The sequence below is a fragment of the Zootoca vivipara genome, chromosome 4, assembly GCF_965207765.1.
Source record: "Zootoca vivipara chromosome 4, rZooViv2.hap1.1, whole genome shotgun sequence".
NCBI lineage: Eukaryota > Metazoa > Chordata > Lepidosauria > Squamata > Lacertidae > Zootoca > Zootoca vivipara.
Window position 1 is genome coordinate 58,661,376 of NC_142587.1, and position 24,460 is coordinate 58,685,835.

Below are 24,460 nucleotides of genomic sequence, written 5' to 3' on the forward strand. Positions count from 1 at the left end.
TGGATCACCGTGGCACCCCCTGGGCCGCTCACCCAGCCTCCATGGGCGGCTCACCCCCCCCCCCTCCCCCGCTGCTCTGGGTGCCGGATCAGCTAGCTACGCCCCTGCACACAGCACATAGTTTAACTATGGAATTCATTCCCACAAGTCTGTGATAGCCACATTTAACATAAAATTAGATAAATTCATGGAGGATGAGGCTATCAGGGAACATTAAACCTCAAGGCTTTGTCTTACCTCCACTGTCAAAGGCAATATGCTTTTGCATGCCACTTGCTGGAAACTGCAGGAGGGAACAGTGTCACTGCACACAGTTCCTGCTTGTAGGCTTCCTATAGGCATGTGGTTTGCCACTATGAGAACAGAATGCTGGGCTTGAATGGGTCAAGCAGGTTCTTCTTACGGCCTTTAATAGTACAATTTAGGGTAATGTCATTGTATGGAACCCACTGCCAGTATCTCATTGACATTGCATATCCATCCTCTAGTCAATATAGATGCTTGTGTTTGTGTATGCATAGATGTGTTCACCAATATAGCATCAGTCTACTCTCTGTACCTGTAATTTCAAAAAGTTGATGGTTTAGCAGATAAAAAAAGGTGGAGAGGCGGGCAATAACTTTGATTTCTATTTCCTGCTTCCTTGAAGTGGTTTTGTTACTGTTTGCCAGATTTGGTCAATCTACCTGGTACTGTGTTGTACATGTCAACATTCCAGAACCCCACACGTTGACCAACTCCTTGGGATACATATGGGGTAGATTTGAAGGCTTTTCTATATAGGAATGGCATAGCTGTAATACAGCAAGTGAGAGATGGTCTTCTTGTACACATGTACTTCCCATCACTAATTTGTATTCAGACTTTTTTTTCCTGTGTCACACCAGCTGCATATAAATTTAAATTACGGTATACTATTTCAGTTACATTTTAGCTTAATTATGTGCTAAGTGCAAGAAAGAAAGAAAAAGTGCTAGGGCAAGTACTGTCAAATTTAAATTTAACAAGTCAAGGTGACTACAAGAGTATTATCTGCAATGGTTCCCAGCTCTCAGTTTTTTTAGTGACTTAATCATGAAATATTAAGCAAATGTTATTGGGAATTACTTCGAGCTTTGGAACACCTCTGAGACTAGTGAGGCTTTTTTTACCTTTCATTGCAACTGCTTCTTAATAATTTTACCTTATGGCTATTCATTATAGGTAAACAAAGAACAATGTCTACTTTTGCATAGTGATATAGCTTAAATAAGCATTTTCTTGAAATATTATGATCAATTATACATATTTTAAAAGATCCGCTTGTAGGGGTAGAAATGAACACATTTCCTGGAATGCTGAGAAAGAGATCAATCTGCTCCAGTAAGATTTGAATTTTTGATGAACGATCTGTTTTTAGAAAAGTGATCAGCATATATTTAGACACTTTTCACAAACAGTATACAGGATAAGTCCATGTTCCTAACTTTTTTGTTTTCAACTTGGTGCAGTGTGGGATATAACCAAGTAAACTGATGTTCTTAAACATAGCCAATCACCTTTCTTGCCATACAGAAACATAGTATGCAATCTTCACACACTCTTCAGCAGGGGAACATAGACACTCCAGTGTTGGAACATGGTAGGAACAGCTTTTGATGAGCATAGCATTCTTAACATTTAAAACATTCCTAATATGAGTCAGATGTTAAGATGCAGGTTAGTTCTTTTTTAGCTACATTTACTTAGCCGCAATCCTAACCATGTTTTTGCAGAAATAAGTCACAGTGAATTCAATGGGGCTTACTCCCAGTCTGAATCTAACTACATTGGCTTGTAATTGTTATCAAATGATAACTGGTGATAATTGGCTTCATATTATCAAGTGATAAGTCTACTTACCTAATAGGGCAGCATATAACCACACATAAACAACACTTACAGAATGTGATATTATTTAGGTGAGACTGTTAAATAATAATTCAGTGAAACATTACAGAAGATTATGGTAGACACTGTGACTGCATTTTGACATTTTTTAAAAGTGCAGATCAATGTGAACTGCTACATTTAACAGTTAGACATATTGTAGTGGCTCCCAATAAAAAGTATTAAAAGCTATCTAATTACAGATTTATTGACATGCATTCCCTTAAAGCATTCATTTGCCACTGAAGAGTATATTCCCCACCTCCTTTAAGTTCCTGAAGTGCATGTGACATGGTTCCTCCTGATTCACTTAATGGGTCCAGACTAGACACCCCCAAACTCAGCCCTCCAGATGTTTTGGCACTACAATTCCCATCATTCCTGACCACTTGTCCTGTTCGCAAGGGATCATGGGAGCTGTAGTCCCAAAACATCTGGAGGGCCGAGTTTGGGGGTGCCTGGTCCAGACTATTAAGCAACCCTTTAAGTCCTGTTTCCCTTTGTAATACAAAGGCAAAGCGACAAAACTAACAAGAAATGTTAGTTCCGGTGTTTCAGGGTTCAAATATAAACATCTGATGTATAAAATCTCATAACTGCAGTATGCAACATATTATATTGTACTTTACAAACATATGCCTCTGCTTTCTTGAACAAGGATGTGGTGTGTGTGTTTGTGTGTATGTGTGTGCAAGGGGGCAACTGTCCCCCAATCAAGTAAATAGATAAAAAAATACTTAACTGAACAGTTGTGTCACAGATCCTCAGTTCAGCCTCCCCTAACATAAAGCCTGGCCCCACAATAAATCCTGGCTATGCCCATGCTCATTATATGTAAACTATGAGGTCCTTCAGTAATACTTGTGGGATCAACTTACTCCCTATGTGTCCACTCAGCCGCTTCAATCTAAGCCACAGGCATGTTTACAGGTGCCACATGATAGTCATTCTGCACCTGTGAGAAATTGATATTTTAACATGGCAGCACTTTGGAATTCACTGCCTATTGATATCAGGCAGGTGCCTTCACTTTTCAGCACCTGCTTAAAATATTTTTTAAGCAAGCCTATCAGACACATAGATGTTGAGAGGTTTTAATTTTTTTGGTCTATATATCAGAGTTTGTTTGCATTGGTGTTGAGGGGGGAAGCAGAAAAGTAGACAGACTTTGATAGAAGAGACAGAAGAAATGAAGATGGTCTTACAACAGAAGTCTCTGGAAGTGGTTTCATAAACAGCAGCTCCACATAGTAGCCATAATAATGTATAAAATTGCTTGAATGGATAGTCTCCATGCAAATGCCAGCTATCATTCAAACCTACAAGGCTGCTGTGGAGACTCTCAACACAACAGGGTGATCTGCATGGTGAACAATTCCCCAATTATGTTTTTTAAGAAACATTTTAAATGCTTAATTTGTACTCTGTGAGAAATTGGCCAGATGACTTTATTGACTGGGCAGTCGACAAATGTACTAAACACAATCATTGTGTGGGGCCACCAAAAAGAGGAAGCTTCTGCCTGGCAGTACTAATACAAGGACTAGTGTGAAGCCTTGTCCAGTTCTAGAAACTTGGCTCCTGGCCGCATTACTCACCAGCTCAAAGATATGGAAAACATGCACACACACCAGAAGTCACAGTCCAGCTGCTGCCAAAGGCCAGGCTCCCTTCCAGTGACTTCATCATTTCCCAGAAATAAGGTAACTGGTAGCCTGTAAGGGCTGGCAAAGATAAAGGAACAATAATGGAACTTCTAGGCCCCAGGAATTAAAACATCCTTTCTCTTTGAGAATAATGGCAGCAGGAGCCACAGTAGCAGCAGACAGCAGGAAATGAGCTCCCATTTAACATGCTATAGGAAGCAAATAGGGGATAATAATCTGTGTTGAGCAGCAGTGCCACGCCAAGAATCTGACTGCATCTTACAGCACTGCCTGACAGCTCTGCAAACCCATATGGCATTTGCCCTGCAAGGTTGGATTTTTGAATCCAGGTTTTGTGGAACTGCTCATATTGCCCTTTTTATGGCATGACTGTCAATCTACAGAAGAAGGAAATTTGTAGCAGAAGTAGCAAGAGTGTGTGAGTTACAAGACAAAAGATAAGTTCACAGTTATCAGCTTTTCCCCTGAAATATATTCCAGGGAAAGCTGGCATGTGCTTGATGAATTACTTGGATGAAGGAATAGAGGGCATGGTCGTCAAATTTGCAGGATAGCAAACTGGGAGGGGTAGCTGATACTGCAAAAGATGTGACCTTAACAAACTCAAGAACTAGGCCATAACTAATAAAATTAGTTTCAACAGGGACAAATGTAAGATTCTGCAATTAGGTAGGAGTAATCAGATGCACAAATAAAGGCTAGGGGACACCCAGCTTGACTAGTGTACATGTGAAAAGGATCTAGGGGTCTTAATAGGCAACAAACTTAACTTGAGTCAACAGTGAGATGCAGCAGCAAAAAAGCTAATGCAATTCTAGGCTGTATCAACAGAAGTAGTGTCCAGATCAAGGGAAGTAATAGTACCACTCTATTCTGCCTTGGCCAGCATGATGGATAGGACTCCAGCCTCCTCCTTCACAGTTTGGCCAGCATGATGGACAGGCCTCCAGCCTCCTCCTTCACAGTTTGCAGATCTGCTTCCACCTTTATTGAGATCCAGTATTTCTACTGATGTCTGCAGACGTTTCATGACATATTGCAAATAAAGTAAATACTTAAGTAACTGGGAACTAATTTTCCAACAAGAATACTTGGACATGGAGCAAAACTGAACAACTCCACCCATAATCATAGAATTGCAGTGTTGGAAAGGACATAAAAGGTTATATAACCCAAACACTTGCAATACAGGAATCACAGCTAAATAGTTGCTGACAGATGGCCATCCATCCTCTGTTTAAAATGAAGGAGAGTCCACCATGTTCTGAGGTATTCTGTTCCTCTTCCATTGTTTAGTTGGATCTCTTTTCTTGTAATTTGGATTCAGTGATTCAGGTCCTACCCTCTAGAGCACTGCTATTGTTGCTATTAATTTCTTATATCCCTCTCATCTGACTAGGCTACCTGTAGTCAGAGATCCAGAAGAACCAGAAAACAGCTTTTACCTCTGTCACTAGCCTGCCAGAGCTCACCAACCAGCATGGCCAAGGCAGTTTTAGTCCCATGGTGGTGCCTTAATCCTGACTGGAAGGGATCTAAGCTTGCTGCATCTTTAAAGGGCTGTCACCTGGAAGATATTTGAAGATGGCTATGATATAACCTCTCAGTCTTCTTTTCTCCAGGGTAGGCATATCCAGCTCCCTCAATAGTTCCTCATAAGGCTTGATTTCCAGACCCTTTATAATCTTGGTCACCCTCCTTTGAATATGTTCCAGCTTGTCAATACCCTTCTTAAACCATGATGCCCAGAACTGGCCACAGTACTTCAGGTGGGGTCTAATCAAGGCAGAATCAAGCAGTACTATCATTTCCCTTGATCTGGACACTATACTTCTTTCTCTGCCTCAATACAGGTCATTGTACAGGGCATCCAAGGATCTAAATGAAAGGTAATAAATAAATTACAATAAAACCCCTTTAGTGTTTTTCTCACCGAGAAATAAATATATTGTACCATTTTGCAATGAAATTTCCTACATTTAAATAGTTATAGGCTTCCTGATTACTTCAATGATTTGTTTCTTTAATTTTAACAGTAATTAACGAAGAGGTATTTTTTCCATTTGTGAAATTAAGCAAGCATAATTTATACATTTATTTTCAAACAGCTAAAAGAACTTTAAATCTCATCTCCCTTCAGAAGTCAGCGTAGCTTCCTTGATTCATCTTAATGTTAATTTAATTTACTGGATTGCTCCACCTGGCTGATTACAGTTCCTTTTCTATTTCAAAGTCAGGTGCTCTAGGATGTACCGGTATGGCATTGCAGGCTTCCCCTCAAGCTGTGAGACTTTATGCTGTTCTGGAGGAATATCCTCTGAGGCTGTTCCTCCAGAACAGCATCTTGCTAGCTGTTCTTGGCATCACTGACTACCATGTTTCCAGAATGTAGCTTACTTCTGTGAAAGTTCCGAACTAATTCTTAACTGAAGGACATTTCTCACCACAGTACTAGTGGACTGATTACCATGTACCTCTGCCTCAAGTCAAGGACTTACATATGTAAAATTAAGTGTGTTTCTTACAAGATGATCTGCCCTTTGAGAATGCCAACCCTTTCACAATTCTTACTTCTGAGTATTTAAAAGGGTTACATCTTGGTTTATAGATGTATGTCCTTCAGATTTGATGAGAGGTATGTGCTTTGTACCTCTGTATAAAAATATAACTTGAGAACCCATCCTGGAAGCCAATAAAACCTGGTGGCACATTGTTGAATCAACATTCAAAAATCTGTCTACTACCAGACCTCATTGGGTTCACTCCAAGGCAACATGGGTTCAACTCCCTTATACAGAGTCAGTGGATAACCTTAAGAAAGTTACTTGAAAACCACAATCTTATTGGTCGTTGTGTGAAGATAAGTAAGATAAGACTTACAAAGCATTTTATGCTTTAATCCAATTCCAAATATCCTCCCATGGTAGTAAATTTGACTGCTACAGTCAGAATGAGTAACTTCCAAATAAAACTTTATGAAGATTTGGCTACCACGGTGCTATACACAAACATTTCTCAATTAAATTGCACATTGCCCTTTTAAACTAAATAGATATCCTGTATGTCCATCTTGCCTAGAAGCTTCACTGGGTTTACTTTCTGGCTATTACATTAACACTGTGCTCCCTCCTATACAAACATGCACCCGGTTTCATACACCCCTTCTCCTTTTACACTTTATTTACAGCTGTGGGAAACTTAGACTAACAAAATTTGAGGACTCATAATCCCACTACTCCATAACTGACAATCTTTGATTATCCCTAGACTGTTTTTTTTAAAAAGAAAAGCCAAATAGCTTAAACATACACATATAACAGGCTAGCCTCTCATGGATCTGCCTGTCTGCCAAATGTAAAAAAATATTACTATAGAAAATAAATTGTGTATCCTGCATGAAGAATAAATGTTTTGTTCAAATCATGGTACACAGTATTTCTCCCTTCACTTGTTTTTAGTGTCACAGTTTTTAAAAGATAAATCATAAAGTCATATAAAAAATTTAGGCAGAAAACCGAATTACAGTGGCAGTGAAAAATGGTATGGCCAACACATCGATTCTAATTTGAAAGCATTTCTGGAGACAATGCAAAATGTAATTCTATTGCTGAAGTGAGACAAGGCTATTCTCAGACAAAACTAATACAGAAGTCCTACAAATAATATTGTTAATAATCCACTGATATGTATAACTGATGACAATAGTGTTGACAGCATTATATTGGAAAAAAGAACCAAAGCTTGATGGGAGCATTCAGTTGACTGGCAGAGGCAGAGCAGCAACTCTAATGCTGTTAGAATTGCAACTGCATTGTAGGAAAAATTCATATGAACTGACATCTTCATAAATCAGGAACTTCATGGAAGAGCACTTGGGCAATAAACTAAGGAATTAAGGAATTACCACCAAGAAAACAAAAATGAAGTGAACACATATATGGCTGCATAAATATAGCTATGAAAGCAACAGTGAAATACAGGTGGTTAATTGTTGTTACATAGAAAGAACTACGCATATCAGAACTTATGTATCATTTCACAAAACCTTGTCCAGTATTTCTGTCTACTTTTGACTTTGCTTACCACTGAATTGCAACTTAGCAACCATAAAGCTCACTGGGGTAGGCTTGGGCCAATCACAGCCTCTCCATATACCCTACCTCACAGTTGATAATAACACAGGAAGTAAAACCTGAGTTCCTTAGAGGAAAGGTGGGTTACAGATGTAATAAGTAAATGGGAATCTATTTTCACAGCAGCACTTACCTCTTGAGACATGTGAAGTAAAAATGACAGGAAATGTCTCTGAGCATGTGCATCACAATATCTCTTATTTCTCTATATCTGCAGTTAGGGGCAAGAGCATTTAGGCTAGAGTGTCATATCCAGGAAGTCTCACTGTTTTCAATGATTCATAATTTTAAGTACATCCAAATGAAATCAGTGTGATTACAGGACTATTTTCAAGAAATGGTTAAGAAACTATGCCTTTTGATTCCATTCTGCAAACTTCTTGTACTTATGCTAGGGTTGTCATATTTCAAAAAATAATAACCAGGACACCCCTAACACATGCTGCTGAGATATTCATAGTCCACATGCTTGTACAGTCATACCTTGGGTTAAGTACGCTTCAGGTTGAGTACTTTCAGGTTAAGTACTCTGTGGACCTGGAAGTGTTTACTTCTGGGTTCCGCCACACGCGCATGTGCAGAAATGCTCTATTGGCGCTTCACACATGTGTGCTATTGCCACTCAGGTTAAGTACATTTTGGGGTACGAATGGCACCCCGGAACCAATTAAGTACTTAACCCAAGGTACCAGTGTAAGTGTTATTTTTTTCATCTACAATACTATCTTATTTATTTTATAGTACAGTACATTGATTATTGCCTTCATTTTATGGATCAATGCTGTTTTAGGGGGGTGTTTTTCATCATCTGGAACAGATTAATCCACTTTCCATTACTTTCAATGGGAAAGTTCGCTTCAGGTTAAGTTCGCTTCAGGTTAAGTATGGACTTCCGGAACCAATTAAGTACTTAACCTGAGGTACCACTGTAATGGGTTCTCTGTTTAGTCTATATCAGTTTACACTGATGTGCAAATTGTACCACTATGCTGAGTTGCAAAGTCTGTGCAACACAACATTGATGTGCATATCGTAGCTTTTGTGTTCTTCAAAATAGAAGCTATACTAAGGTTTGTTTTGAATTACGTTTTACTCAAAAAGACCCATTTGAATTAATGACCTAAGTTAGCCATGTCTATTAATTTCAATCGGTTAATTCTAAGTAAGACATACAATGAATACAATCCTAAGTACTTTTAACATATTTGAAAAGTTCAAAGATGCTATTTCATTACATAAGCATTTTATAAAATGCACATTAATAAACAAGCAGTAATTGTCACATATACTGAATCCTTGAAATGTCTACTATCCAAGATAAATATTGCTTAATATTTCACATCCTGTTATGCATATGCCATTATGAATTGCTAATTCATAAGAACATGAACAAAGAGGGCTATTTTGATCACCTCACCCTCATTATCCTTAATTATAACCTCCTATATGAAAAAGTCTGTTAGATGTATTAGAAATATATTTATCTGTGGGGCATATTTTGAAAAGAGAATAATATTGCTTCCTGTTTTACATAAAACAAGCTTGGAGCTATTGTACAGCTATGCAAACATTGACTAACTTGTATAGAGAAGGTAAATGGAAAGAATTATATTGTAAATATATCTACAATATCACTTTCTATAGCTGTTGTATAGTTGTTACTGTAAATCTAGGTTGTGCTTTGTCTAAATCTTTCATTAACAGATCTAGTATAATTTAATAAAAGAACAAATAATATTAAATATATTTGACCTGAAAAGAATATTTGTGGGGGGGGTGAGGGGGGAGATAGCTACTTAGGTAATTTGTATAAAATACACAAAGTGCAGTATACTGTGTATGATTTCAATACACTGGCAAGTGTTGTTGTTTTTTTATTAGAAGGCCTTCTCTCAAAGGCACTATACAGTACATAGAACAACACAAACAAAAAACTAAAGAAAATCAGAAAACAAAAACAAAACAAAAATCTGAGCCACAATTTTTATTTAACAATTTTGAAAGCCTAGATTTGCTACAAGTAAATTTACTGGGAGCAAATTCCATTTAACTCAGTTCTAAGAAACATACTGCAAAACAATGTTAAATAATTCTGAGCGATCAATAAGAATAATGAGCAAAATGCACATGTTTCAACTTCAAGCAGTGTTTGAAAAATAGGCTGAAAGTTCAGAGCAAGTGGTCTTAACAAAACACAAAAAAATAGCTACCGGTATATAACAAACCAAGAACAGCTGTTTCCTGTTATATTCCAGTAGGGGGAACTAAAGATTCACCATCTAACATTGCTTTTGGCTTACAGGCCTCTGTATATTCCTCTAACCCCCTGTCTAATCATCAGTGCTAACATCAAATAGCTAGTAGCTACTCTTGTGATTACTCACGGCCTCAGCTGCACTTTATACACTAAAGATATTGCAAATATTCAGACATACACCTTTGATGCAGCTTATTCCTCTACCTGATCATCCTCTTTATGCTTATTCTTGTCTGTGCAGTCTCATTTGTCTTCCCTTGTTATGCTTTCTCCCCAACACCCCTACACACAGAATATTCCTCCTAGCTGAACTGAAAAGGGAAAACTCTTTCTCCACAGCTCTTGCTGTAGACATCCTTTTTACCTCATGAGAGACCCCACAAATTCTATCTTCTTCATGGATTGTATACATTGTAAGGGCTTCAACAGTTTAGAAAGAAGGTGGTAAAGGTGTTCTTTTTAAGAGCTTAAGGTTGAAATGAAGAGCATGGAGTTGTTTATAAAATACTGATGTGATATTCTGTGTTGTGTTTTGTGTTTTGTTTTAGTCAAAACACGAAAAATGAAAAGTCAGGGAAAGAGAGAACAAAACAAATGCTTATGGTTGACCCCAATTTACTACAGCTAATTTATGGACAATGCAAAACATGCTTACACAGAAGAAGGGCTCATCCTGCTCAGGTTAGCTTACCATTCCGTAAACATGAAGAAAGGGCTGCAACCACAGTCAATGTGCATGCAAGAGAGTTGCTTGAAGAGCTTGTGAATGGCTCTTCTATGTCAATTCCATGCATGCACTCTTCTGAATGTGCAGAGTAGATCACATCATTGCTTTCACAGATGCAGAAACTAGAATTCTGCTCAATTTGCATTCTTGGTAGAATGCACATTTCGAACTAGTTTGGGAATGCCATAAGCTTTGTCGGGTAGCAAGGTGGGATAGGGTGGTCACCATGGAAAAGAAATTACAGGGGGGGGGGCTTCCCCCCTTACCACAGTGGTATCCTACGAAATCCCATTGTTGATAAACACATACATATAACCTGTGTATATGTATACATAATTAAGTCAACTCAATTTTGAAAGCCACAGTGCACAAGGGCAGTGCAAATAAGCACTGAGCTGATAGCTCTGTCCTACTCATGCTTACTCAGAAGTGTCTCACTGTGTTCAGTGAGCCTTATTCCCCAGAAAAAGATGAATAGAATTGTGTCTTTAATCTTGCATATGATATGTGCACATATATGGTATATGGCATCTGCATATATAAACACGTTCCAGGCAGCCACAATGTGGCATCCTTATACTGGAAGGAGGGTTGCATAAATTGGTTGTACACCTGTCATATCTACAGAGCCCAGCTCTGGAATCTAAATGCAACCTTGTATTAGAATGCACACTTACTCAGGAGTAGGTCTGACTATATACACTGGAACTTGTGAGAGTAAATAAGTATACTGTAACTTGTATTAGCATAAGGCAATGCTGACTTGCCTGCATTTTCCTTTTAAAAGTTTTAAACCAGGCATCCCCAAACTGCGGCCCTCCAGATGTTTTGGCCTACAACTCCCATGATCCCTAGCTACGAGGACCAGTGGTCAGGGAAGATGGGGATTATAGTCCAAAACATCTGGAGGGTCGAAGTTTGGGGATGCCTGTTTTAAACTCTTGTTTTTAACATGGTACCTTTTTTTTGTTAGCCATCTGTGGCCTTCCTGAGTGGCTGGGCGGGCTTTAAGCAACTACAAATATTATGCCATAATCCAGGAGAAGGGGTCTTTGAACATGTGCAGAATGTCATAGTTCTCTCCCTACTAAGCAGCAGCTGCGTATCACTACACACCTGGAATTAGGCAACAAGGTTGCCTTCTATGTACAGTTGAGTCCTGCACCTCCCTTTTTAAGAAAGCACCAGCACATGAAAGCTAAGTGAGAAGAAGAGGTTGAAATTGCCGTCTTCTTCCAAAGGGCTCCCTGTGTGAGAGAGAGAGAGAGAAGAGACGAGGAAGACTGAATAATTAGGGAAGAGACTTCCATGAAATCGCTCGTCGAGAAAATTACCTGCCCATTAAATGAGAAGCAGTGAGAAGCAATCATGTTAATGTTACCTATAGCCAACAGTAAAGAGGGAAAAGGGGGCTTGGGAGAGAAATGGGATGGGCGGTGGGGGGGGAGAGAAACAACGCTGCTCTGCGCTTCTTCTTCTCTTCAATCCTTCAGCTGCCTCGCGTTCTCTCTCCCCCCCCCCCCGCCCTCCCACCGCGAACCCTGAGGGGGACGTGAGAGTGGGTGTGGTGCTTTACAGTGCTTTAATCCACACCCCAGCTCTTCCAATTCTGGTTCTCCTCCCCCCCCCTCCGTGTTTGTTCTAGGAAGAGCAGCAGCAGAACGAGCAGAACGAGCCCAGGCTGTGGGAGGCCGCCCGGGCGAGCTCCAGCAGGAGGGTGCTGCGCTCTCTCCCCTCCTCTCCCTCGCGCGCGCGCGCACCCCACCGCGCCTGCCGCTTCCCGCCTTGCTCGACTCCTTCCACAGTGGGAGCAACACCCCCCCGCTCACCACTGCGCGCGTTTACACGGCAGCGGCGGCAGCCTCAGCCAGCAGCAACAACCGTGCCCACCACCGCCACCCGCTCTTTCCTCCAGCCCCAGCGGCACGTTGGGAGTTTATTCTCCTCAAGCAGTTTCTTCCCGCTGAGGGTAGGGGTTGGGGCTGGGTTGCCTTTTTATTTTATTTTTGATGGAGAGGGAAGCGGGGGTTTAAGCAGCTCGCGCGCCAAGATGTTGCTCAGGCGTCCCTCTTATGGAAGTTAAGGGAAACAACTCCGCAGCTTGAAGTGATTTTGAGGAGGTTGGGGGGGAAGAGGAAGAGGAAGAAAATGAGAAGCAGAAGAGTTAAGCCAAGCCCATGATTTCGCTCCCTCCTTCCCCGCCTTTTCCTCAGAGCGCCGAGAACTTTGAGCGAGGTGGTGGCGGCGGGAGGGGACGCACTTTCTAGGAATCGTATCTGCTTTCAAAGTCTCTCTCGTCTGCCGAAGAAATCCCCGGGCTCTGGATTGCAATGGAGAGTCTTAGCCACACTTGAACAATTCCTCTGCCTCCGCTGGATTGGTGGGAATTTCGGAAGCGGAGCCAGCTCTCCCTCGCTTTCCCCCTCGCGCTGCTAATCTGCATGGAGCTCAAAGTGTCCCATTCAAGCCTCTTTCTCGCCGCTGCTCTCCAGGCTCCTTCCACGTATCCTTAGGTTGTAGGAGAATCTCAACTTTTGGGACTACATTACTCCCCCCCCCCTATTTTTCTCTCTCTCTCCCTGGAATTGGATTGCCTTTGAATATGTTAAAATGGGGCTGCTGACGCCACTCCTGCTGCTTGGATTTGTCTCTTTTCAAGTTGATGGTAAGTTAAAGTGTTGTGTTTTACTGTCATTTCTTTGGAGCAGAGCACGCTTGGATTTTGGGGCTCGAAATCCTGTATAATATGCATGGGCTATGGAACGATGGAAGGAAGCGATGGATATGAACATGCATGCTATTAATAAAGCAAATCTTAGCTAACTTAGTAGGAAAATAGTTAACATAAGCTGTAAAGTGTGTGTGTGTGGGGGAGGAGATTGAAATCAGCTGCACTGGTAAATCTCGACGCACCAACAGATTTCTGTTGCTGCTGTTTTTACCCCATGGTGAACTTTTTAGGTGGAAAATCGACTGATTAAATGGGAGTAATTGTGCTTCTGATTCAAGAGAGGTGAATGGGAAATTTAGCACCATGAGGTTCTCGCTGCTCCATTTGTAAGCAATGCACGCAGAAAAATGCAGTAATGTGTGGAATGCTCTAAATGGTGTGAAATAACTATGCCTGTGAGATGTGCCAGGTGGAAAGTATACAAAGTAGGGAGTGTGAAAGAGGGTCGTGTCTCTGGAAGCCTCCCAGTACAGCAGAATTTCACAGCCAGCTTCTGCCACAGGGAGAAGCTAGGCTCCCACTGCTTAAAGACAATGGGGAATTTGAACAGGTGCTGTAGGTGTCTCCCCTTCTGTAAAGGCAGTCTCCCTTGTATAGGGGTTTGTCTTTTGTTCAGGTTGCTTAGCCCTCCCTAAAGTAAAACCAAGACATTGTCATTAAACCCAGAAGCATGTTGCAGGGAATTTCATGTTGATATTTAAGAGCTCAGAACACATTGTTGATTCAGTGTTTGAAATGGAGGAAATTGAGAAAAATCAAAGGAACAATGTTTGTACTGTCTGTGGTTAGAAGGTATAATTTTAACAGAGTAGGGACACTGATGGCTATGAATATATGTGTTTTACCTCAGATGTGCAACATACATCATAGTATTTTGTGTGCACAAACTGTTTACATGATGGACAGTCATGCTGAGTCTTTATGTGAGCATTGGTGGTGGGGAAGCTTGAAATGGTACCAAATCTCTTTGGCTATTGTCTTAATTTGGAGGTTTGGCATTATATTTTTACAGAGGTGTCTTTGGGGGCGGGGTTTGGACTCTAGCTTAATTTACTGGTTGATGCTGGATCTGGGCAGGATCTGGGACTAAACTTAGTTCCAGCAGGAAGCTGGTGCTAAAAACCTGGTATCCATATCAACGAGAGGCCACTCTTGTAAACATAGAGTGATATTGTATTACCTACAATTATTGCAGGCAGTTGTGTGCTACCCATCCCTCCCTCTCTCCCTCCCTCCCACCACACCCTTAGCAACACAGGAGGCAACAGAGAACCTTGCTAAAAGCTGAGAATTGAGGATATGTAAGTTTTCGTTCACAAGTTGTATAATGAGTGTCTCGCATAATGTGCCCTGCAGTTTTTTTTTGTTTTTTTTTACAAAGCATTGTGGTTCACATAAGTCATGTTGGAAATGTACATAAAACCTGAAAGCATCAGGCTGCAGAAATGTAGTTATTAGCCAGTGTTTAAAATTGTAGGTAGCTAGAAGGAATACAATTAAAGTGCTCAGTGGAAGTGACAGAGTGAATCACAGGAGCCTGGTGTTACAGAATGTAATTAATGTACCAGGCTGTTTGGAGATATAGGAAACAAATGCAATTAACCAGCTTGCTAGAAGGACAGGAGCAAGGCATAATTTATTCAAGTTTTCTTCCATGGAGAACACAACTTGAATCTTTAAAAAAGAAAATCATTCTTTTACAAGGTAAGTCTACGAGCAAACATAGCACATAAGCACTTTATGTGAAGGTTTTGACTAGACTATGATAATCTCAGTAGATGCAATCCTGTACATAGAATTGCAGTCAATAGTTGTTGCTGTTCTTCTGAAACATAAAATGTAGATCTGTATCTTGGAAGTCTATTGTATTTTACATTAGCTTACTGATGTCTCTGTCTTCCCAGAAACACAGAAATGAAAGTTGCCCCATAACACCAACAGGATGCCATTAAAGGCAGCTTCACATGTTACCCTTTTCTTAAAATATTGGAAAAGCTAATGTCACGTTTGCAGGCATGTATCATACATATGAGGGAAGCTGCCAAAGGTACACTCAGTAGCAAACCTGAGTCCATCATGGTTTGCCCACCATACAATATACTAAGCTACCGTATCTTTCCCACTGAGTATAATATGTGAAATGACCCTAAACTGCTTTAACATAAGTTTTATTTTTTCCTGTATTGTGAATAAAACAGCAAGAGGAAGAAAGACCCTTTGTTGAAACCCAAACCAGCTGTTTTTTTCCTCCTTAAAAATAGGTCATCCCTCACTCACAAGCTAAGGCTTTGAGCTTCTGAGAGCTCTCCCTTTACATCATTATGATTTTTGTATCTTTTGGATATGAATGCAGTCAGAGAAAAGCAAACCATGAGTGTTTCAGATATGTCAGGAAGATATACTCTGTGCCTATCTATGAGTACCCAGAGAAACATGAGTGGCCTACAGGTGATATTACATGGTGGTATGATGCAGATTCAGATGGTGAATTATCTTAGTTCTTTTTTTAATAATAATTTTTATTGATTTTACACATTAAAAAAAACAAAGTATACATAACATATTATCCCCCGTCTTCCAACCTCCCCTCCACGGGCCCCCTCCTGCCACGAGAGAGTCCCATGAAAGTAGACAGTCGAAGGTGGTCCATTTTATAATTGGATTTGTCCCCTCCCCCCTCTCCCCCGCCCCAGAGCCCCCCGAATTGTCTTAGTTCTTCTGCCTTCCTAGTATCATGAAATTTTAGAGTTCAATGAAAATGGAACAAAATGTGCCATTTGTGTTGTGAATGTGGATTTATGGCAGTTCAGATCACATCCTTTACCATCTACCGGTATGTAATAACTGTAATTCCAATCTTCCCAGCATTCTACCTTGATACCAGTCTTTTTACCAGTTCTGAAAGTTAAAAAGGGCTCTTGTCATATCGCACACCCAGCTGAAGTAATGGTTGAAAAAGTAATTTTTGTTCATTAGCTTCTTTCTTTGACTATTTTGTAAGAAGGGTGGGCCTCTGGATCAGACACAATGCCCATTTAATTCAGAAGCCTGTTTCTCACAGTGTCCAACCAGAAAGGTGAGGTCATTAGCCCTTTCCCACTGTTCCTCAGTATTCAGAGGCATCAGGACTGCTATCCTTCAAGAATTTGTCTAATCCACCTTTAAAACTATCCAAATTGGTGGTAATCACCACATCCTGTGGTAGGAACCACTTATTTAGGTGTTTAGTCGTTTAGTCGTGTCCAACTCTTCGTGACCCCATGGACCAGAGCATGCCAGACACTCCTGTCTTCCACTGCCTCTCGCAGTTTGGTCAAACTCATGTTAGTAGCTTTGAGAACACTGTTCAAAAATCTCGCCCTCTGTCGTCCCTTTCTCCTTGTGCCCTCCATCTTTCCTAACATCAGGGGCTTTTCCAGGGAGTCTTCTCTTCTCACGAGGTGGCTAAATTATTGGAGCCTCAGCTTCAGGATCTGTCCTTCCAGTGAGCACTCAGGGCTGATTTCCTTCAGAATGGATAGGTTTGATCTTCTTGCAGTCCATGGGACTCTCAAGATTCTCCTCCATCACCATAATTCAAAAGCATCAATTCTTTGGCGGTCAGCCTTCTTTATGGTCCAGCTCTCACTTCCATACATCACTACTGGAAAAATCATAGCTTAACTATACCTTTGTTGGCAAGGTGATGTCTCTGCTTTTTAAGATGCTGTCTAGGTTTGTCATCGCTTTTCTCCCAAGAAGCAGGTGTCTTTTAATTTCGTGACTGTTGTCACCATCTGCAGTGATCACGGAGCCCAAGAAAGTAAAATCTCTCACTGCCTCCATTTCTTCCCCTTCTAAGTCACGACCGCAGCAAACCCGGAAGTAAATACTGTACCGGGTTTGACGCGATTCGTGCACATGCAGAAGTGGCTGCCGCCGTCTGCACATGCACACAACGGCGCTTCTACCAGTGACCCATTTTGCCTAAAGGACATGCCACCAGAACAGATTATGGTGGTAAGTAGGAGTTCCACTGTACATATAGCTAATGTGTCATTTAGATTGGCCCTGAATCAACATGGTTGGGATCAACATGTTTAGGGTTGGACTGGGAGATCTGATGGTTCTTGTAAAGAAAGCTAGAGTTTTTTAATGATAATTTTGAAAGAGACCGTTGATCAAAAGTATAATTTGTATTACTTGTTGTAAGATTTACTTGAGTGCAGGATTTTCCTGCAACTGAGTTGGCTAGCTTAAATAACAAAAACAAACATCCAAACCGAAGCTTGATTCATTTTGTCTATTTCTTAACATTCCACGTTGCTATGCAAATATTAATTGCAAACGGATAATGATGTATTATGGAGTTGGACTAGATGATCCTCAGGGTCTCTTCCAACTCTATGATTATAAGAGATGTGATGTATTCAGTAGTGCCCATTCTGCCTCTTTGGTCTGAAATAAGGCCTTTTGTTGTCTTACTGCTGTTGGAAGGACTGGTCTGCCTTTGATTGTCACCTGGGTTCCCACCCCTTATAACAATTATGAAAAAAAGTCAATGCCTTGGTTGGCTGGCTATTTAGAAATTATAGTCATGATTTCCTGCCAGCAGGCTAGCTTTTGGAGCTAGTTTCTGCATGTTTGTGGGAATCTCTGTTTCATTCTGTGGGAAGCAGATGGTGTTCATACTTTTCAAAAATTAAACACTGCATGTTATTTGTTCAGGCAAAAATCCCATTCCACATACATGTGAGTTAGCATTAGATGAAATTCAGGTTTCATGGGTTGTTTTTTTTTTTAAATCATTACAAACAATATTTATACCTAATGTTCTCTTAATGATAAAGGTTCCTTTTGTATTTCAAAGGCACCAATACAATGAGGGTGAGACTTCTTCTAAGGTTTGACAAACAGCTATATCCCCCATCTCTTAACTTTTACAGCATATGTTCTTGATGCTGCTTTTAAAGCTAGGCCATGTATTGGGCAACTGAGCATTTGCTCAGGGACACTGGTCTGAAGATGAACCTTTGGAGCCATTGCTTCTGTTCCCTAACCCATTTTTACAGCTACCTGGAATACATTTAGCCCAACTAGAAAACGGCTAATTAAGAGTAAATTGGGCAACTACTGGTATGTCTCAGAAAGAGCAGCAGTGTTTTGTGAGAAACTTTTCTGTGCAGGCAAGATGGCCCATCCTAGCTGTTTCAAAGCCAGCCCACACTCTGTGTAATGAAAATCAATCATGTACATGTTCTTAAGTGGGACATTTACATTTATTTTGCTAAAAGAATACAAGCCAGAGAACCAACAAGATATACTTGTAAAAACAAAAACACAACCCCCCTCCCAACACAAATTTGTGCTGCACTTCACAAGCAACTGTGTAAATAGTCTGTACAAAGCAGCCCTTAGCAATACAAGTACTAATTTTATTACTTCAGGTTAAAGAGGAAAGGTTTTGTGTTATTTTAAAGGAAGTAGTAAATACAGTCATCAAGTACAGAATTGAAATGTGAAAACGGTCTTTGAGACTGTTTTTCAATCTTCTTTATGAACAGAGCATACTTGATGCTGCATCGCTGAAGCTGTGGCAAACATGTTAGCACTTGTGTGTTCCCTTTGCATCAGGTGCTTAAAATAAACTAAACAAAGGGCTCTCAAAGGAATAGTATTTGGACTTAAAGTGCTACACACATTACAATATGTTCTCTCTCTTTTTGAAAACCTGCTACTAAGAAGGGCATTTTGCTTTTTGCTTTGGTTTTGTCTAGGCTGAATTTGATTATTTATTTATTGCCCTTATAATCTCTCCATCGGAGGTTTCTAAGCAGAGGTTGGATGGCCATCTGTCATGGATGCTTTAGCTGAGATTCCTGCAAGGGGTTGGACTAGATGACCCTTGTGTCCCTTCCAACTCTGTGATTCTATGATTCTGATGTAGTAAACATTCCAGGAAAAGAGCATGATGTTGCAATGAAAAGACACCAGATGGGTCTCTTCCCTCGCCCAGGTCTGTACTCTGTTTTACCCTGCATTTGGGTAATATGCACATAGGTTTCCAGTGTAATAAGGCAACCATATTGTTGGAACAGGCCCTCCCATGGATAAGACTAAAACTGTCCCTCCAAAGGAAAGTGAAACTGAGCAGCTGTCTTCAAATTCTCACATGAAAGCCCCATCAAATTCCCAGTTGCCGAGAATTGTTCTGCACACTGCTCCTTAAAGGGGGCAACCATATATCTAGTTCTCCAATTTGTTAAGGTCACATCTTTTGCAGACTGGCTTCCAGTACGTTTCCAAGCACAATTCAAAGTGTTGGTGCTGACCTTTAAAGCCCTAAACAGCCTCAGCTCAGTATACCTGAAGGAGTGTCTCCATCCCCATCGTATAGCCCGGACACAGAGGTCCATCTCCGAGGGCCTTCTGGCGGTTCCATCACTGTGAGAAGTGAGGTTACAGGGAACCAGGCAGAGGGCCTTCTTGGTAGTGGTGCCCACCCTGTGGAATGCCCTCCCACCAGATGTCAAGGAAATAAACTGTTTAGGGAAGTTTTTAATGTTTGATGTTGTATCGTGTTTTTAGTATTCTGTTGGGAGCCACCCTGAGTGGCTTGGGAAACCCTGCCAGATGGGCGGGGTATAAATAATAATAATAATAATAAATAATAATAATAATAATAATAATAATAATAATAAGTTACCGGAATTACCTGCTTCTAGAGTACCACTGTCTGCCTCAGACTACTAATGACTACATTTAGCATGTGTAGGAGAGAGGCTTGAGAATGATGTGCATGGGAATTTTGTTGCAAGAAGTGACTCAAGCAGCGATTGCAGAACCATTCGCAGGCCGGATCCAGAGGCAATTGGCCCAGATCCGGCCCGCGAGCCTTAGTTTGCCACCCCCTGATCTACAGATTTGTGGTTCTTTTCAATGCAACTTTTCTGTCTACTTTAGCAGATGGTGATAAGTGAGATACTGTGTTGTGTAGTGATCGGAGTGTCGGACTAAGTCCCAGGAGACTTAGTCGTACTCTGCCATGAAGCTCTCAACTGGGTGTTCTTCAGTCACTGCCTCTCAGCCTAACTGCCTCACATGGTTATTGTGGGGATTAAACAAGGAGAGGGAGATATGCCGCCTTGAGCTCCTTGGAGGGAAAGGTGGAATATAAATGCAATAAATATAGCTTTTTATTTATTATTTATTAATGCCCAGTGTTTTTCGGGGGGTGGTTACTCAGGGGCAAAATAAAACACATACAAACACACAAAAACCTATATTTAAAAGAATTTTATAAACAACTCAACAGTTGCCAGTATAAATCAAAACTATGAGCATGAAAAACAGTCTTATTGAACTCTCACTGCTAATGACTTATCCTATGTACCTATTGCTCTATCAGTTTGAAACAAAAGTTAAAATAATAATCATGCATTGTATACACAGCTGCTTACCTGGCACTAAAGGTGTAGATTTCCAGTGAACTGCTTGTCATAATTGTGCTACTGAGGACCGAGACAAACAATTAATGGTCAGCAGCAAGGGACAGTAATCTCTGTAGTGCACTATTTAGTCATTTGTCATTGATTACAGGAGAAACTTCATGGCGGAAATTAACCTTTTAAAACTAAAATGTCACATAGCATGCGTCAGATAACATCTTGTTCTGGTGGGCTGGAGGCAAACCTTTATGGAAAGAACCAGATCTGCTTTCCTGCTGCTGTGTAAGTGTCAAGAGTCAAGAACCAGTTATGAGATATATTTTACTGGTATCTGCTCTATAATCATAGATATTCAGACAATCATTAACTTGTTTTCCAAGAGTCTCATCTTTCAAGAGCCACTATGTGTGTGTGAAAACTGCTTTGTGCAAATTAAATCTAAAGTGAAAATAATAGATGCAAGTACCGGTAACTGATTTTATACCTGCTTCCAGATTGGTTGCTCTCTATCAAATGTTCCATGTTTTAGACAAAATGATTTAAGTCTAAGCCCTGCTTGTGTACATTCTCAGACTATTCCTTGGTGTGTTCATGTGCTAGCACCTTTTCCCTAGTTTGGTGACCCGTGATTACAGGCCCTTGATAGTGCAGATCATGACACGTGCGGGATCAGTGCAGTCACATGCCATAAATAGTGTACACTGATGTGTTTTAAAACTAGCTGCATTTTTTCCTTGAGCTTCTGGTTTCATGTATAAGTGCCAAAGCAAAAGTAGATGAAATTGATTTCTGCATGCTCTTCAGTTCAATACTTTTAGGATAGTTTTCTCTGTGCATCTGCAGGATATTATTAACAATTTAGTTATATAATACATATGTTTTCATTTGTCTTAATGTTGGGGAAATATTGTGGACAACAATTGCAATCTTTTCATAACTAGCCTTTCTGTAATGTTCTCCAACTGGATTTTGAAAAAATTCAAAATGTTGGTGTGAGGGACAGGGGATATCGCGAAGTCCCTCCCCTCCTGAGTTCAAGCCCGTCCCCGAGCAAAGGGGAAAGCAGGGAGAGTTCCGATTCCAGTGGGGAAGCAGGAAGTCGTGTCCGAGGCTCAGGCAAGGTAGAGGAGCCAGGGTCCCAGGTGGGACAGGAAGGGGCAAGTAAGGGGGGAAGACCCATCCCCCCAACTCCAGAATTACGCAGGAAGAGGAGGGGCAAGAGGATGGGTCTGCCAAAGCTTTTGTGTTGGAGAAAGACGCGCCAAAAGCCATTAGGAGGTTCTGAAACCGACTGACAACATCGCTCCGTGTAAATAGCAATGACTTGAGCACTGTAAATACGCAGCACCAATAAAAGAATAAAATGCAGAGCTGCGTAGCGTCGTTACTCTGAAGTAGTCCACTCCGGCCACTGTGACAGCAACCTCCTAATCATTTTTGGGCTACTTTGGAGTTGCCGGGATGAGCGTGTCAGAGGCGGAGAAGTGGCGGCAGATCGCTGAGCAAGCCCAGCTAGAACTGCAACAGCTGTCGCTGCAGGCGCAGGGAGAATTGAAGGCAGCTAAAGAGGAGACTAAGAAGGTCCAGGACGACCGGCTACAACTTGCGGAACAGGTGAGAGAGCTCCAGGAAAAAGAGCAGCATTTAAGGGCGGTGGCGGTAGACCTCCAAAACAAGCTGGATGCAGAGAAAAACAAGGCGGGAGGGGCACCCCAAGTCCAAGTGCTGCCAGGAAGGAGAGCCGGGACCCTAGTAAGCAAGTTCAATGGAGACCCGAAGGAGTTTCAGGGCTTTGAGACTGAGATTGTGTATGCTCTTGAGCTGCACCACGATGAGTTCCCTGATGATGAGCACAGAGTAGCGTTTATTGTGGAGCACCTTACAGGGGCGGCCAGGGAGTGGCTAAGACCGTTAATTGCAACAAGGAATCCTTGCATGAAGAATGTCAAACTATTTCTAGAAGGTTTGAAAACGATGTATTCGTCCGATAGTCATATGGACCAGACTAAGGAGGAACTTCATAATTTACGCCAAGGAAATATGACAGTTCGCGCGTATTGGGCGAAATTCACCATGCTGGTGCACAGATTGGGGTGGGATCTGGAGTCTGCCCCAATGCAAGCGGCGTTTTACTTGGGGTTGCATGAGGAGGTGAAGGATGAGCTCTCGAGAGGTCCAAAGCCCAGTAATATGGATCAACTGAGCAAAGCGGCTCTGGCGGTGGGGGTGAGGCAGGAATCCAGATGGAGCGACAAGCAAGCAACGCGCGCAAAGCGGGCTTGGTTCCCACGGTCGCAGGAGAAGCCACTCCCTCAACAACCCTTTCAAGCCACGCCTGGGGCCAGTCAGGACCAGGAACCCATGCAGATTGATAGCGCGCGCGCGCGGGCTTTTCAAACCCCAGCGGCGCCAAGACGCAAGGAGGGAAGGGGTGGGAATTGCTTTCTCTGCAACTCCCCCCAGCATCTCGTCAGAGACTGCCCACATCGCAGGGAGTGGCAAGGAAAGGCGGGAACGGTTGTGCCCTCCCCCACTGACGCAGCACCACAGCAGGGAAACGGGAAAGCCTGGCTGCAGGAGACAAGGGGCGGCAGCCAGGCACAGTCAGCAGACAACAGCCCCAGCCCACCCACCCGCACAGAGAGGAGCAGAGCCAGCCCACCCCTCCCAGAGCAGGAGTGGTTCTAGAAGTGACGCTCACGCTCCCAAATGGCTATCCATTGACGGTCCTCGCCCTAATTGACAGTGGTGCCTCAGCCAACTTCTTCTCGAGAAACTTTGCAGAAGAGCACCAGATCCAGCTTCTGCAGCTGGATTTTCCTCTGCACGTGGCAACCATTGACGGCAGAGAGCTGCTGGGAGGGGCCATCACTCATCAAACCCCCCCCATGAGAATGACGGTTGGAAGGCACTCAGAGACACTGGCATTCAACGTCACCACCATCTCAGACCCCCCAATCGTTTTGGGCATGAGCTGGCTGGCGCGCCACGACCCCTCCATAAGTTGGCATCAGAGATGCATCACTTTTGGATCGGACTTTTGCCTGGAACATTGCATGCAGCACCAACCAGGGGAGGGGCCTCCGATAGCCACGGTGGCCACCATGCACGTCAAAGGGGGTGAGGCGATACCCAAACCATACTGGGACCTGCAGGAGGTCTTCAGTGAAGCGGAGTCCGACCACCTGCCCCCACACAGGCCTTTTGACTGCCAGATCAACCTGGTGCCTGGGGCAACTATACCCCCAGCCAAGCTGTACGCCATGTCAGACCAGGAACTGGAGGATCTGCGCGCTTTTATCGACAAGAACCTCAAGCGGGGGTTCATCAGAGAAAGCAAGGCAGCAGGGGGCAGCCCGGTCTTCTGGGTGGACAAGAAAGACACGCAACAGCGCCGTCTTGTGGTGGATTTTAGACGGCTGAATTCGGTGACAGAGCCAGTGGCTTTCCCCATGCCCAGAGTGGATGATCTCCTGACAGCGGCACGCAGAGGCAAGATTTTCACCAAGCTAGACCTGAGGGGGGCGTACAACTTGATCAGGATCCGGGAAGGCGATGAGTGGAAAACCACGATGTTCACGCCTCTGGGCTCTTTTGAATATCTGGTGAT

General features: G+C 42.1%; 1 protein-coding gene across 1 annotated transcript in view; it reads left to right on the top strand.

Annotated features, from left to right (window-relative positions):
• Positions 1–12,374: 12,374 nt before the first annotated feature.
• The window catches only part of ROBO2 (roundabout guidance receptor 2), a 443,321-nt gene continuing 431,235 nt past the window's right edge, over positions 12,375–24,460 (top strand). The window contains exon 1 of the mRNA XM_088667988.1: positions 12,375–13,357. Coding sequence (XP_088524114.1) covers positions 13,303–13,357 — 55 coding nt within the window. The 5' untranslated portion in view covers positions 12,375–13,302. The remainder of the gene's footprint in view (positions 13,358–24,460) is intronic.